The sequence below is a fragment of the Anser anser genome, assembly GCF_964211835.1.
Source record: "Anser anser genome assembly, chromosome: 6".
Classification (NCBI taxonomy): Eukaryota; Metazoa; Chordata; class Aves; order Anseriformes; family Anatidae; genus Anser; species Anser anser.
The window spans coordinates 21331010-21346471 of NC_139726.1; the positions used below are offsets into that span (position 1 = coordinate 21331010).

The following is a 15462-nucleotide window of genomic DNA, read 5'->3' on the forward strand; positions in this document are numbered from 1 at the left end:
CTCAGCCTTTTTCCCCCAACAGATTTCTAAGGGAGGGGAAAAATTACAGTAGATGAAAAAAATCCTTTATTACTTTGCTCCTTTTATTCTCACTTCTGCAGAATTAATCTGCACTTTTCAGAATTGGTACTGATGATATTTATACACCAAAAAAAAATGAGTTAGACTTAGTTTCCCTACAAAGTTTGTCTTCATAATTAATAAAACATTTTATTTGTAAATGCAGCAAAACTAACAGTGTCAGCATCATTTAAGTGTATACTTAAGATTATGCCTGTACATGTCTATTATATTAAACAAACCTGTTTAGATATTAGAAGTGTATCTACTTGAGTTGACCTGGAAACTCCCTTGACAGGATATCTGATTTATTACTTGTACCAAAGTGACTGGGTTCAAGAATCGCTAGGTAGGAACGCACTGTAGGTAGGTTTCGTCTTGGGCCTATGGCCCAATACCACATAGTGAGAAGTTGATGGAATTAAGGATTGTTGTGTTAACAGAGTTCCAGACTGAAGAGGAGGCCTGCATGGCCTTTGGAGAAAAACTGCCTATGTGATATTGTCAGTATGAAGTTGCTCACCTAGCAGCATAGACAATGCATCTTTTCCTTCTATTCCCCTCACGCTGGAAGTTAAAAAGGACTGAAATAATGTATTTATGATAAGCTAGCGAGGAAATTCCTCCTAAAAATCTACAAGATCAGTTTGCACCCTTGTATCTGACAACAGCATCTAGCAGCCAGTGTTAGGGAACAGACTCGGCTGTTTACCTTAAAAAGTTTATATCCTAATTTGCAATAAAATGATTTTCTATTCACTTTTTATTAGTTATTCTTTTAATAAGATCATTTTGAAGAAGAGGAAGGGAAACAAGGTATCCTTGTCTTTTACAGAAAAGTGCTGCTAGTTCAAATATAATTGGCATTACATTTGAAATAGACATTTCTTTCAAAGTATGAAGGCAGAAAATGGTGACACCTTCATGTCCTTACTTCCATTAATTCTGAGCTAAGAGAGCATTTATTATTTTATATCAAAAATTATCTCAGCTACTTATACGTCTCACAAAGATTATCTGTCTCTTCTCCACAACAGAGTAAGTTCAAAAAATGTTTTCACCCACTTACAATCTTAAATTTTATCCAGAAAATTAGTTGCATCCTGAATTCGTATCTTTTATGATGTGTTATACCTGAATTACTCATGATGGGGGGAAAAAGGTTTAAAAAGCAAATTTTTTCACAATCTGAAAAAGGCTCAACATTTTGTTTTGATATTCGGGCTTATAAAAGAATGCATACTTCCAGATAGAGACCATGCATACGAAGTTTTGGTCTCAGGGATTCATTTGAAAAAGTTACAGACAAAGTAAAAACTAAGGAATCATAATGGAGTTCTACAACACCCAGTTTTTATCACAAACACTGTAAAAACAGTAAACTTACCTTTTCAATTAGAAGCTTCTTGCTCATTGAAATACATTTGTTTAACCTTTCTTTGTATTTTTCAAGTAGCTTTTGTTGTTCATCTATTTGTCTTCTAAGATCACAGTTAGCCTAATATAAAAAAGTATTTAAACATAGTGTTTCATTATTTCTTTTATCAGCAGTCAGAGAAAACAAAGGTATCTACTTTCAACATATATATGTTCTTTCAAATGACTAAAGTAAGCACATACATAAATATTCAAAAGTATTCAGAAAATCTGATTTCTACATATTAGGATAGATCTGTGAAGGATGCTTTTCTTCCTATTTTAAAAATAGGAATGAACTTGAATGAAACTGCATTTAAGAACATTATTTCCTTTACACTGAGCCACACTCTGTAATACAGACCATTCAGCCTGTATTTATTTTCTTTATATAAAAGCACTGTGCTGATTGCTTTTCCAGTCCTCCAATATTAAACAGAAAATTTAATTTAATTTAGCTCCAGATCCTTTGTATACGGTTACTGAAATAACGCAAAATTCTAGTGTTTCATATGAAATTAAACTTTTATCATTGTGAATTTTCATTGTGAAAATATTCAACTGAGTAGAAAGCATACTAAGTTCCCTATATTCCTATTTTAATATATTAATCTTATTGCCTTAGAAAACCACATCAATGTCATTTTGTTTAAATGGACCTTTTTTTTTTCTTTTTTTTTCTCCTTTCCGGAGATTAGCTTTTTATGTCGCATACTGTCGGACTGTACTAAAACAGGCACCTAAGAAGCCTGTAAGTACAATTTTATAATGTTTGGTTTCATGGATAAATACATATTTGCACACATATAAATACTAAACAGTCTGACTTGTGAATGGAGTACTTTTTGTTTCATTAGTATGCAGTTTAAATACATCATAATACGATGTATCACCTCTCCAACCCTACTTTCAGGAGCATAAGCATTAAGACTCCTGTATCTGTAAAGACATCTTAGACTACAGGATAGCCTAAGTTTCTTATGAAAGAGTTACTGTCTATAACAGTTTGTCACAATCACCTCCATTTTGAAACTGCAAACAGCTGCCCCACTGATGACTGCTGTTCACAAATAAGATGAAATCTATTATGTGAAATTATATTATATAACTTAAGGAATTAACTAAATGCTTGCTAAACAGCATCAACCTTTTTGTAACTTCAGACAGTCTACAAATGTATTTAATAATTAGTAAGCTGTAATACGGAAGCAGAAAAAAACCTTCTGCATTTATTTTATAGGCTTCTCAGATTTTCAGAAAAAAATAATTTAAAAAAAAATATATTTTTTTAACCTTTTCATTTAGGGCAATGTTGAAAAACATCAATTATTCAAACATTTAAAATATTTGCTAAGAATTCACTGCTTGTTTTTGTTAATAAATATCTTTACCTAACGCTGTCTACAATGTCTAACACTGTAGATTTCTTTACCTAACACAAACAATATCTAATACTTACCCTGAGTAAGTCATCTATACGACCTTCTTTCTTTTCCAAGTCTTGATTTTTATTACTTTCTAGTGCAGCTAATTTCAACATTGTGAGATCAGTCTGAAAAGAACATTTTGAAAATATTTAACCGTTTTCTTTAACAATTACAGCATTATTTTTCTCATGTTGGTTATATTGAGAAATAAGCTACTTTAAAAACATTTAAGCAGGCCAGCACATATTATTTTCATGAATTTTGGAAGTGACGTGGAAGGTTCACATTCAAAACTACTTTCTCCCTTCATTAGGAAGACTGGAAGCAGTTGAGACAAAACCACTAACAGTGTGAAAAGATTTCATCACCAATTGACAAGTTATTGTTCACAAATAAGCATATAAAGCAGGGCAAGAACATAGATGTCAACTAATTACTTTAAGTCCTCTGTATTTGGTCAACAGGTGAAGTAGCCTTGTTCTAACTAACTTGTGAAAGATAGAACAAATCACATTAGAAATTGCAGAGAAGATAAAACAGGTGCTATTGGTTTTTAAATATCATGACAGGAACTATATCACATTTTGATTAACAGCTCATTTTTCTTTCTCAATACTTTATTTGAACAGTAATATGACAACAGCAGCTGCCACCTCAAATATTATCTGAAAGAAAAGCCTCCCCTTCTAAGATCATGCAACAGCTAGTAACTTCTATAAAAGTATACAAAGCACATTGTCATCTAACACTGGAAGCAGAACACAGAATACAAAACTAATCCGAAAGATTTAAACTATGAGCTGCTGAACTTGAAATCATTTAAGAGTTTTAAAACAGTTGAAAGACAAATAAATAAACATGATTTTTCTATAGTCTGAATTGATACAGGATAGCTCTACTCAAAAGTGCTTACCTGAGTAATTTTAAAGGATAACTGCTTTGGTTGTGTGATAGGGTGGTCCCCAAAAGCTAATGAAGTAGGAGAAGGACTATTCTGTCGAACCTGGAATGCATGAAAGCAAAGATTTTTAGATATAACTGTAATATTCAATTATGAACATAACCTTGTTTACAACTCATAGCAGGAAAATCATACCGAACAGAGAAATATGGTATCTTTATTACACAAGGTACCCTGCATCAAGAACTACCACTATGCTGTTATACATCACTCGTATTCCAGAAAGGATGCAATATATTCTCTGAGAAAACTAGGACTGTCACTCTTGGGAAACCGACTGAAAGATTTACGACAATACAAGATTGACATAAGGCAATGCTCGTCTTACACAGACTTATTTTTCTTCTTGTAAGCGTTTGCAACACAAAATAATGAGAGTTATTTTCAGAGAGGTTATTTCCCATGGGAGAACCTGAAAGGGGAAGCTAGTGCTGATCAGAACACGAATTCTGTTACTGAAAATTTCCCCAAGCCCACTAGTTTGTATGAATGAGACAGTTTTCAAGCCAAATTCCACTATCTATATTATTCTCCATACTATTAGCAAGAATAAAAGGATGTCTGAAATTGAAAGTATGTGGAACAAAACCAGGGTCTGCCAACAGAAAAAATAAACCCTTTCTGTAATTGACAGAAGCTGTTTGGCCATTTAGGCATATGCATGTGATTCTAACACTAAAATTATGCATATGAGGGGAAAAAATAATTATTGTGACTAATGAAGAGAATTGTAAAAGGATACAGGTAAAGTATGTATCAATTATTTTAAAACTCATGATTTATCAAAAGCTCAGCGTTCAAGTCCTGAGTCAGGGGTTCATGTTCCTTGTAATTAATGAAAATACTCTTTTTTGTTTGAGGCTTATGAGTAAGTGTCAGTAAAACATTTTAACATTTTTAGAACATTTCACATAATTACCTTGTATTTTATATTGCTTTAGAAAAAAAAAGTCTCACTGTTAAAAGTTTAGTTCTAGAAAATTTTAGTTTTAACATTTAACTTTTTTTTTTTTTTGCTGTTTAAAGAATGAATTCCTTCCTTTGAAAAAATTTCCTTTATATATAGTTTTTTTTTTCTAGTTATGCTACTTTTAGACCATGAAACTATCTCCAGCAGTCATGAAGTTCACAAACTTACAGAAGAAGGGGCGGAATGTGAATTCTGAGGAGATCGGATTGCAGGAGGTACACCTCGAACTGGACTAGAGCCGTTTCCACCTTGGTACTGAAGAGAAGATATGACCCTCAAATCAGTCAACCTTTTTAATTAAACTATATTATACAAACACTGAATGACACAGCTCATCTGTACAAAGAATTTGTAATCTAGATTGCATTACTTGTGTTACTGTAGTCTTTGGTCATCAAAATTGTGAAAGAAAATGGTTTTTGCCTTTTAACTCAGGCTGCACCACAAAACCACTACAGCTCTACTTCAAGGCTTAACACAAATTTACGTTTTAAAAAAAAAAACTGCATCATCTGAAGAAAAGCTAGACTTTATTATATCTAATATTTTCACACAGAACTTGAATTAGGGTAGGCTACTAAGTACAACGCAACGCTGTGCTGTCATTCTAGTTTGGTAATCCTCCTGACTTCACAAGTACCATCTAAAATTGCTTTCAACAAAAAAGTAACCTAACAAAAAAACTATAAAAATCTTACCTCAAAATAGTCACTAATTTTGTGACCACGTCCCCCAATACTCTTTCCTGAAACAAATACATGAGAATAAATATATTACTTATAGATATCTTACATTTTTACCTGTACAGTAGTTATTGCAAAGTTTAACACATGTTAATTCATTTTCTTTGATGTGTTAATATGTGCTCTCCCCATGCAGATAATTAAGGGACTGGCCACAACAAACAGATTTGCATATTCCATTCATTGAGAAATCAGACATGAAGTCACACTTCAATTCCTAAACCTGATTTAGTACAGACTTAGCAGTGAGTCTAGACCTCTTCTTCATAACAGGAAACTCATCTCTCATTCTACAGATGAAACAGTTAGCACCAAGTCCCTCCCCTTTTCAAGCACTATCTCAAAGTTCACCCACATCCAAAATAGCAAATTAACCTATCAATACTATATGCTTCAGGTGAGTTGCCCAAATGTTCAGCCCAAGGATTTCCCTACGTGCCAGAAACAGCATGGGCATGGAAGATGACAAGTATTTCCATTCCTCACAGTATGATTAATAATCAGCTATGTCACAGTGTTCACTAGGGATATAGAGCAGAAAAAGAGAATAGAATTTCTTTTATCTTAATCAGTATCAAGACTTCAGGAGAACCAACTGGAATTCTTCGACATGAGTGACCCAACCCATACGTGACATGCCAGAGATGTCACCAAGGCTATATCCAATGGCATAAATACTCTTCTCTATTATGCTTTACGATAAAACTGAAAACTGGTTAGACTACCTGTTAGGAGGTATCTTGAACGTATACCACTGTTCAAAATTTTTTTCTTTACAGAAAGAATTTTTGCAATAAATTAGGAGATCATTAACCATAGGTCCAAAGTTATATCTCTGCCCTTTTTAAGCAAAGACTTTCAAGCTTTCCTATTCCTTCAGCCCTCAACGCCTCTTACTAGTCCAACATGCCTCTGTATTGGCATTGCTACATAGTTTTTTGTCACTAACAGTCACCCTGAAGAAACAGAAACATTTGGCAGCCCCCTCTGTGTCAAGACTTTTACCAGAAATATTTAGATAGAACCATTCAAAGACCTAGAATAGCATAGACCTAACTCCTCCAGTAGTTACCCATTTTGTGTACACATAACTGCTAGTTAGCCTGGTATTTACCCACCATGTAATCCTGCTAGATTTGTCTTCTTCATGCTTAATTCCTATATATCACTTTATCAAATTAAAATTTGCTCTCATCTAGATAAATCAGAAAGACTGCTTTTTTCTTTTTTGGTAGAGAAAGTCTACTCTATGTCATGTTACATAACTCTGCACTGATGAAATACATCAACTTATTTTGGCACAGCCAATTACATGTAGATTCACAGTGATTTTAACCCACTTTCTAATTACCTCCATGTTCTAAAAACTACTTTTATTCAACATTTATGGATTATTTTGCATGTTATGGAAGTCAAAATCCTAGGTATGCTGCATACGAGAGCTTGTTCCTCATTTTTCATTCTAATAGTTGAATTTGCTGTGCTTCAACTCTACGACTCCAATATTCTGCAGTTTCCTAGGACAGTTCCTTATGAATGTTGCAATTCAGACTACTCAGTTTCACTGCTGCTGCCAGTAAAATAGTAATTATTAGACATTATAATCACGTTGTCTATGCCAAAAAGTTATAAAATTTCTGTCATCTCTAATTTCAACTCCTACTGGTAGCAGGAAGGATGAGCTACTAGAACAATGGAAATAGGAAATCTCATTCAAGTTCTTTGAGCAAACCAGGTCTCTACAAAGTAACACTTACAAAGAAATTCATTTTAGTCAAACCACATAATTCTTCAACTAATAGTATGTTGCATCATGAAGCCCTCCAGATACGGAGCACATTGGTATGAATCTGAAATAGCATTTCTTAGCTTAGAAACAAAAAGAATCTAATGCAGATGTTATCATAACTAGTTCTTCTCCCCTTTTGATGAATTTGTGTCTTGAAATTAAATTTCCACCATTTCCTCCCCTCAAAAGTCACATTAGAGAGAGGAACAACAATAACCATGTTTTGTAAATACTGAATGGAAAGTTTGCTTCATCCTGAGTCATCTATCCCTCTACAGCACTATACTGTACACACAGTAAGGAGGAATAGAATTCAATCATTTTTAAATATACCTCAAAACCAAGCAATCACATATTATAATCAGTAAACCATTTTTCTCCTTATGTACTGAAGATAAATACAAACCACAAAGGTATTTTTGATGAAAATAACTGCTACAATTTTAAAACTACACAGAATGCCATCACAGCTGCAGCTTACAGGCAGAGCTGTGCACAATTCTTACAGGCTATTACCAACACAGCTCAAGTTTTACTTGCCTGCCCCTTCCAGTGGCAGATAAATTTTCAGTGGGGTGGGAAGATGTGTAGTTTACCATCCGAAAACCAAGACTCGTCTTACGCAAGCAAAAATGCAGAATTTTTAAGTCTAACACTAAAAATAGCATTATCATGCGATCAAATGTATGAAATAACCATATAATTCATTTACAGTTTAGTTTACCTTGGCTGCTTTCACTCTGAGTGTCTGCTTTTCTTTTCCTTCCTCTGGAAGGTTCTGACTGTTTCTTCTCTGGAGTCTACGAAGAACAAAAACAATGTGATCCAACAACAGCTCTATTCACTTATATCACTGCTATAGCATTGTGAGATAAGCTGAAATCTTACAGTACCCAATATCTTAAGACTAAATTTGCCATCAGTGATAAGATGCTTCATTCTTTTATGATACCAATATTTCATCATTTCACCAAGTTTCTGAATACTTTTGTACTTAAAGCATTATTTTCCAATACAGCGAATATCATCATAATTCATGTCTCAAACCTATCACTAAAAGCATTTCAAGTATGTTTCAGTTCCAAGAACTTCACATGGGTACCTTCAAACATAAGTTTTCTACAAAAATCCCAAAACGTATATTTTGGCGAAGAACCACTTGAGGTTGCCTGTGATCTATAGAAAATTATCAGTCTACAAGTGGAAAGTCAGGACAAGAAAGTTCTAACTTCCTCATCTATAGCATGTACTGTTTATAAGCATTAGCTTTTTGGATAGCTTTACAAGACTACCTTTGTAAGCTTTACAATTGTAACCATCGTATTAGCAGGCTACAAATTAAGTTCAAATTACATATATGTATTAAATATTATACAAAATAAAGTCTTCCAACTAAAATCTGTGAGCTTTACAATGCTATTGTACATTAGCCAACTGAGCAACACAGACTCCTGAAAATGGAGTTAGTTTATGATGACATGATTCTAAAAGCAGAAAGTGTACCTCAGAAATATTATTTTAATCATTTGCAATTGCTGTCAGATAAATAGTTGACATTAAGCTCTCTCTCCACGTAACCGGATTGAAACTATTTAGCCATGCACTTTCATCCTATTCGTATTTTCCAGCTTTTAATTTTGCAGTTATCCTTCTAATGTAGTTCGTTTTACCTACCATATCAAGCCAAAAAAATTTGTTTACAAGATAATTAACATTTATGCATTTAAAATTCTCCCTGAAGAAAATTAGTTTCCAACTGCAGCGAGTGATGTCTTCCATTTAAAAACCAGACATTCAAGCAGGTTTATAGTTTTAAAACTAAAACTCAAGTAATTCATAAATAAATGTCTATTCCCTCAAGCTCTTCTGATTTCTTTCAGTGTTTAATTTAACTTCCCAAACTAGGAAGCATTAGCACACTAATGAGGTTACCCAACAAGGTCATGATCATCCTTTTCTAAACACGATATTCACATGGCAATGTACAGTGTGCATCTATCACTAGCAAATGTTCTCCAAAATCCTTTCTAATGAATGGAATCATATAAATTACAAGAAACTGAAGTCTAATGGGGCTGAGGCGTATCCTCCCAGTAAACAATGACTCAAGCTGCTTTCAATTGCTTCAGAAGGATTTACCTATAGCCAAGATTCAGATTAAAATCCTGCTATTTCATAGGCAAGAAAATACTTTTGAAGTTACCTAAAGTTAGCTTTTGAAGCTATGCTAAAGTTACCCACAGCTTGGCATATTAGCAGAGCCTCGACCATCATGGCCTTGATCCTAGTTTGCTCCTCAATTCTAATGTGGTTCCCCTCAGTCTTTTCTTCATATTTATACTTTTAAATCTTGGCTTTTTAACATTCTCTTTTATGAAATAAACATTTTTAAGCACCAACTCTCAACTAACCAACCTCCTTTAAAAAAAAATTGGATAAGAATTTCTATATATTTTATGTATAGTTAAATATTTTCTACCATTATTGCAAAAACTGCTAACAATATAACTCAGGAAGTTATTTCTGTAGGAAAAAGTGTGTAATAAGATCAGATTTTTTTTTTTTGTCTCAACACTTATATCGCCAGTGTGCCTTCTTTTTTTAGCTGTTATTATTTTTCATTTGCACAATGAATGAGATGATAGTTTTGCATAAGTACTTTCTTTTAAATCTTACACCCCTCCAAAGCTTTACAGCTACAAACAAATAAATACAGCAGTGCTGTTTTTCTCAGCAGCACATTATGAATTCCAATTAGATCAAACCTTCAGTTACTTCTGAAATTACATTTATAATGAGGGTTCTGTATTATTGGGAACTGAAGCAACTGAAAAGCTACAAGCAAGCAGAGCAAAACATTTAAATAACTAATCAAACTGGACAAATCAAGCCACAGACAAGGCTTTCCTCCTTTAAATAATTCATTATCCACAGAAAACAGAAAATAGTAGTTATAATTAAAAGAATGTATTTGTAATCAAAACAAGGAGGAGTAATCCACTTTAACAAGGAATGGTGGGGAGCACCAAAAATACTGGAAAACTAACAGAAGCACTTGTTCACAATCTGAGGTAGTTAACTTAGGATTTATCTCAACTACAAACAGCTAATACACAGAGTTACAACACTAAATTAAGAACTATGCACCATACCAACAAAGCATTTAATAAAATAGTAACAATATATAAGTTTAAAAAGAAACTGAAATACAGGTCTGGATATTAAGATTGAACAGCCAGTTAACATTTATTGCTCAGAATGCTGAACTGAATCCAGAATAAATTTTGGTTTCAAGTTATTTTGCAGTTCAAAGTTTACTTTGTAAAGTATCTCTACTAAAACTATTATCCAATTATGCTGTCCTTCTTGATGCCTCCATCAGTCAAAAAAAAACAACCAAAAAACTATAATTCTTACAGTTGTATTTTCTGCAGTCCTTTGTGGAGAAAAAAAAAAAAAAAGAAAAATGAAAAATAGACACACCAGAAAAACAAAGAGGTGTTTGGGGGGTATCTGCCTTGTTCTGAAAACTAAGCGAGAATGATTTTTCTTTTTTTTTTTTTTTGTTTATAACTTAGCAATGAAAGTACAGAATGATTACATGAATGTACCATCACTGTTTACTAAGAAGCTGCCATTCTTGCTACAAATTCATTTCAATGATTCTGAAATTTGCATTTCTACGTTTTTCTCTCAATAGCTGTTGTAATACAGCAGTTCTTTCTCAACATCAAGTGATGGTACTGCTTCCCATATGAGCAAGTCCTAGTATTTCCATACTACCTTCCACAACAGGAATTCTCTATTATGAAACCTTCATTGTCACACCATAAAAAGACACCTTGCTTCTGGTATTCAAGTGTACTTTACATAGGATTACAGCATATAAGAAACCAGATGTTATTTTAAGAACTGAACTTGAAAAACTTATTAAAGTATTTGGTATTACAATTAAAATTTAATTTAAGCAAATACAACTGACAACTTCTGAAAATGGGTCAAGAAACCATATTTCATTATTCAATGTCATTAAGACTGAGCTTTCAGAAAACACAAAAGAAATTTGGAATACTGAACTGCTCTGTGCAGAGACCATTTAACATTTACATTTTAATATTTACATTTTAGAATTCAAGTATTAGAATATATATAATGTGTATTGAGATATATAGTATATATTGGAATATACAGTATATATTCCTACCCAGAAGTATAGCTTGAGGTTAAAACACTGTGCAGAGACTGAAAAAGTGGATTGGACTATCAGATTTACATGACTTGGAAAAAAACATTTTGCCTCCGCATCCCATGTGTCCAGCTGTAAAATGGTATTCTACTACACCAAATATTACAAATATATTTTCAAAGACTCAGCTAAACACTAGTCAAAGTTTATCTGTGCCGATGAAAAGCGTTACTACTGATTAGAAAAAAAGTTAGCAAAGTGTTTAAGCATTTTCAGCACCAAAAGCTGTAGTAGTTATCCTCATAGCATGACTAGATAGGTAAACCAGAAGAAGCTAGTAAACAAAACCTAGTTTTGTGACTAAAAGCCAAAGAACAGTACTTTTTAGTAATGTATGCTTTCTCCTATCTAGATGTGTATTTTGTATTTTACTTTAAAAGCAAAGTGGAATATAAATTATGACTTGCAAGCATTAAAATTTCTAGTTAATAATAAATAAGCCCAGTATACTTACCTCTGATTCTTTATCACTTAAAGATCCCAAGCTTCCAAAACTGTGATTCGAACTTTCATTATTTGTTGAGGCCTACCAAGAGAAATATAATACCAAATATTACATACAGATCTATAAAACAGCTAATCCTTTATTATCACTCACAGTTATAAAAATTAACAGTAATAAAATTTCATGCTTATAAGGAAAAAATTATTAACTATAGAGTCCCTGTGATTTGCAAGGGGGATAAGAAATTTGATGGGTGTATGTTTTGACACGGTTCTTTATTTTAATTTCTTTTAAGCCAAGTAAAACAAAAAACGAGTAAAATATCAAAATTGTTTCAGTCTTGTTTGGAAGTAGCAAAACATTAAATGAAAAACCCTGTAAAATGATTCCAACAAATGGGCTTATACATCCAATATTGCTGGAAGTGTTGGAAGCTACTAAGAATTTAATTTTCAAAATAAATGATGTTTTAGTTTTCTCCAAGACAGGCACTAGGCTGTTGTAGAGAGTTCCTTAACCCATTCAACAGCAAAAATACAACCTACTTACAATATCATTGTACATTTTTACAACAAAACATATCCCCTACTACAACAAGTTTAGGCTAGTGGAGAAAAAAAAAAGAAAAACCTGAAATAGTTTCAAATTACAATATTTATTTAATTTTTTTCTAAGGCTGATTTATTCAGACATCTTTTGAACAAAGAATGACAACAAGGACATTCTATTGAAAGAGTCTATTCCATATTCACATACGAAAAACTGTTAACATAAGTTGAGCTTTTTTTAATTTTAAAAAATGTTATAATGTTGGATTATTCTCTTCTTCCATATAGGAAGGCAGAACAAATACTTTGAAGTATAACAACAACTATTCTGAAGGCACACACACAGCTTGCTTCAAAGCATTAAATTCCAGCACTGCATCAGCTTGCAGGACAGCATAGATCGGTGACATCTTCTGAATAACTAGATCACGTCTGCGTTAAGATTTCTAGAAAAACACAACTAAAAACACACAAAAAAAAATGTGGTTTGCCCCCCTAAAACAGTCTCTAGTTTAAAAATGCCTATATGTAGTTGTTCTTTGTGATCTTTCAGTATCCGGTCATCAGGGTCAGATAATGACCCAAAATGGAGTAACCCTGTTTAGGCAACAGTATTGCAGAAAACAGTCTTGGAAATTGAAGTAAACTTGAATAGGATTTGTTATAAAGACAAATTTGTTTTGCAGATGTGTTAACTGAAGGGTAATATATGACATCTGGAAGGTAATTAAGCCATACTATTTAATGTTCATAAGGTTTTCACTGAAGTGTTGTATCTTGGTTTTAACATAAATGGACGGATTGCAAGAAGTGTACAATAAAAGTACATAAAATTGATATAAATGTCTGGAAAAGCTGAAGGAATAGGGCTTTGCTAATCTACATATATATCAGTCTAGAAACAAGTTTAATTTTGGAACCAGAGGTCACGCAAGACTCTGTGAGTCCATTTCAAGCAAAACAGTTAAGTAGTTGGCCATCTGCAAAAGAGACAGCTCCATTTAAATATTGGGAAAAACTTCCACCTCTGATCACAGGTACACTAGAACAAAACCATGAAAAAGCCTGTATAACTCCATTCTTTGGTGTTTTTAGGAACAATTCAATGTTCATATGGTCATAGATCATTTCAGGATAAACAATCCTATCCCAAACCAAAATAACCAACTAACAATGATTTTTCTGAGATCCTACTCCATCCCAGTACTTTTACAAGTAAATAGCATGGGCAATATAGAAGTGAGACACTATAATATATTAATTCAAAGACAGAAGATCTGAGTAACTGCTCTTAGAACTTACTTTAGCTCCAACACTGCAACTTCCAGTACTCCCAGTGCTGCCACTTACTACTCCTGTGAATCTTGCCTCTAACAGTTCTTGTCTTCTTGGGTCCAGGCTATGAAGCTCATCCATTGCTCCTAAAAATAAAATAAAATAAATCATTATATTCCCTAAAAAACTTGCTTGCAGTGAAGTATTTTACAAAAAAGCCAAAAATGTCACTGGTCTATGCAAAGATAGGATTTATGCCACCAACTTGTCAATGTTTCACCATCTGTTACTTAGTAACAAATTAACTCAATGAATTCTAGAAATTTTGGGTAAACTTCCATGTATCAGAATACCCTTGTCAATTTTGGTGAAAACTAAAATCTGTTAGAGGCGTGTAAGAGTCATGGAGCCTGCAGTGTGTGATACGCCAACTAGGTAACTATTTATAGCTATTAAAAAAAATAAAAAAAAAAACTAGCAAAAGGAGCAAAATACTTTCCAGCATAAAACCTCCCAATTCAGCAATCCCCTTGATCACTGTATCATTTAAATTGTTTAGGCTATCACAATATCAATGTCCAAGTCAAGTAAAAATCACAGGAAAATGGGAAAAGGAGGACATAAACCATAGTCTGCAGCACGCACAAGGAAATGTGGTGTTATTTGGAAGGCAGACAACCAAGAAGCAGGATCAACAGTGTGGAAGGAGCCAGGAGTAAGCAAAGACCCTTGTACAGGTGGTGCCTCCTACAGATGCTGCTAGAAGGAGGTAAAGCAGTGCTCCTGGCATCAGGAGGGGAAGGAAGATAGAGGGAAGTGGGGGAATAAAAGGAGCTTCTGATGAGCTCAGCCTACATGAGCATGTGTAGCATGAGCATGATGTGCAGCTTTCTAATTTGTATTTAAATCACTTACGACTGTTTAATCAGTCTTAAAGATCATCTAGACAAATAGCCTTCTGTATTTACACAAACTGTGTTCTTTGTTTTTGCCTTTTCAACTACTTGAACATTCAGTTTATCTTCAAATTGGAAACATTTCAGTTGCTTTATTTTAAATAAGTTCTTTAATGCCAAAGTCTTTATGAAGTATTTTAGTGACATATCCCTCTAGTACCTCACAAAATGTTGCAGCCTTATTTTTTTCAACTAAAATACAACTTACCAACTTTGTGCTTTTCAATCCCGCAGGACAACACGCATTGTCAGAAAAGTAGTTCAAAAAGGACTGAAAGTAATAACCATGTACATTCAAATGGCACTATTAAAAAAAGGTTTTGGCATTCTCTTTTCATGGAAACTACAAATTTCATAAATTCTACTGCTGCTAACAAGATAAACAAAACTCATAGTTTTAAAAATATACTCACAGACTTCTTGAACTAGCTTCATTCCTACCTCTGAAAGCCAATTCACCAACTCAAAGCTCAAGCACTTAATTGAGGCATATTTATAATGATGCTAAATGATAGACTGGCATTGCTACCAACTGCTGCCACTCAAACATCCACTGTCTTCCAAAAAAACTAAACCCAAACAAACAAAAAAAACCCCTCAAAGATTACCTAAACGATCACAGTTTA

The 15462-nt window shown here is 33.4% G+C and overlaps 1 protein-coding gene across 3 annotated transcripts in view; it reads right to left on the bottom strand.

The window, feature by feature from the left end:
* TLK1 (tousled like kinase 1) overlaps window positions 1-15462 on the bottom strand; it is a 65768-nt gene that overhangs the window by 27225 nt on the left and 23081 nt on the right. For all 3 annotated transcript variants that reach the window (XM_083842454.1, XM_083842452.1, XM_083842453.1), the window contains exons 2-9: window positions 13908-14026; window positions 12067-12138; window positions 8091-8166; window positions 5533-5579; window positions 5003-5089; window positions 3817-3906; window positions 2936-3028; window positions 1448-1558 (exon numbers count right to left, since the gene is read on the bottom strand). In XM_083842454.1, the coding sequence (XP_083698580.1) occupies window positions 1448-1558; window positions 2936-3028; window positions 3817-3906; window positions 5003-5089; window positions 5533-5579; window positions 8091-8166; window positions 12067-12138; window positions 13908-14021 (690 nt within the window). In that variant the 5' untranslated portion in view covers window positions 14022-14026. The remainder of the gene's footprint in view (window positions 1-1447; window positions 1559-2935; window positions 3029-3816; window positions 3907-5002; window positions 5090-5532; window positions 5580-8090; window positions 8167-12066; window positions 12139-13907; window positions 14027-15462) is intronic.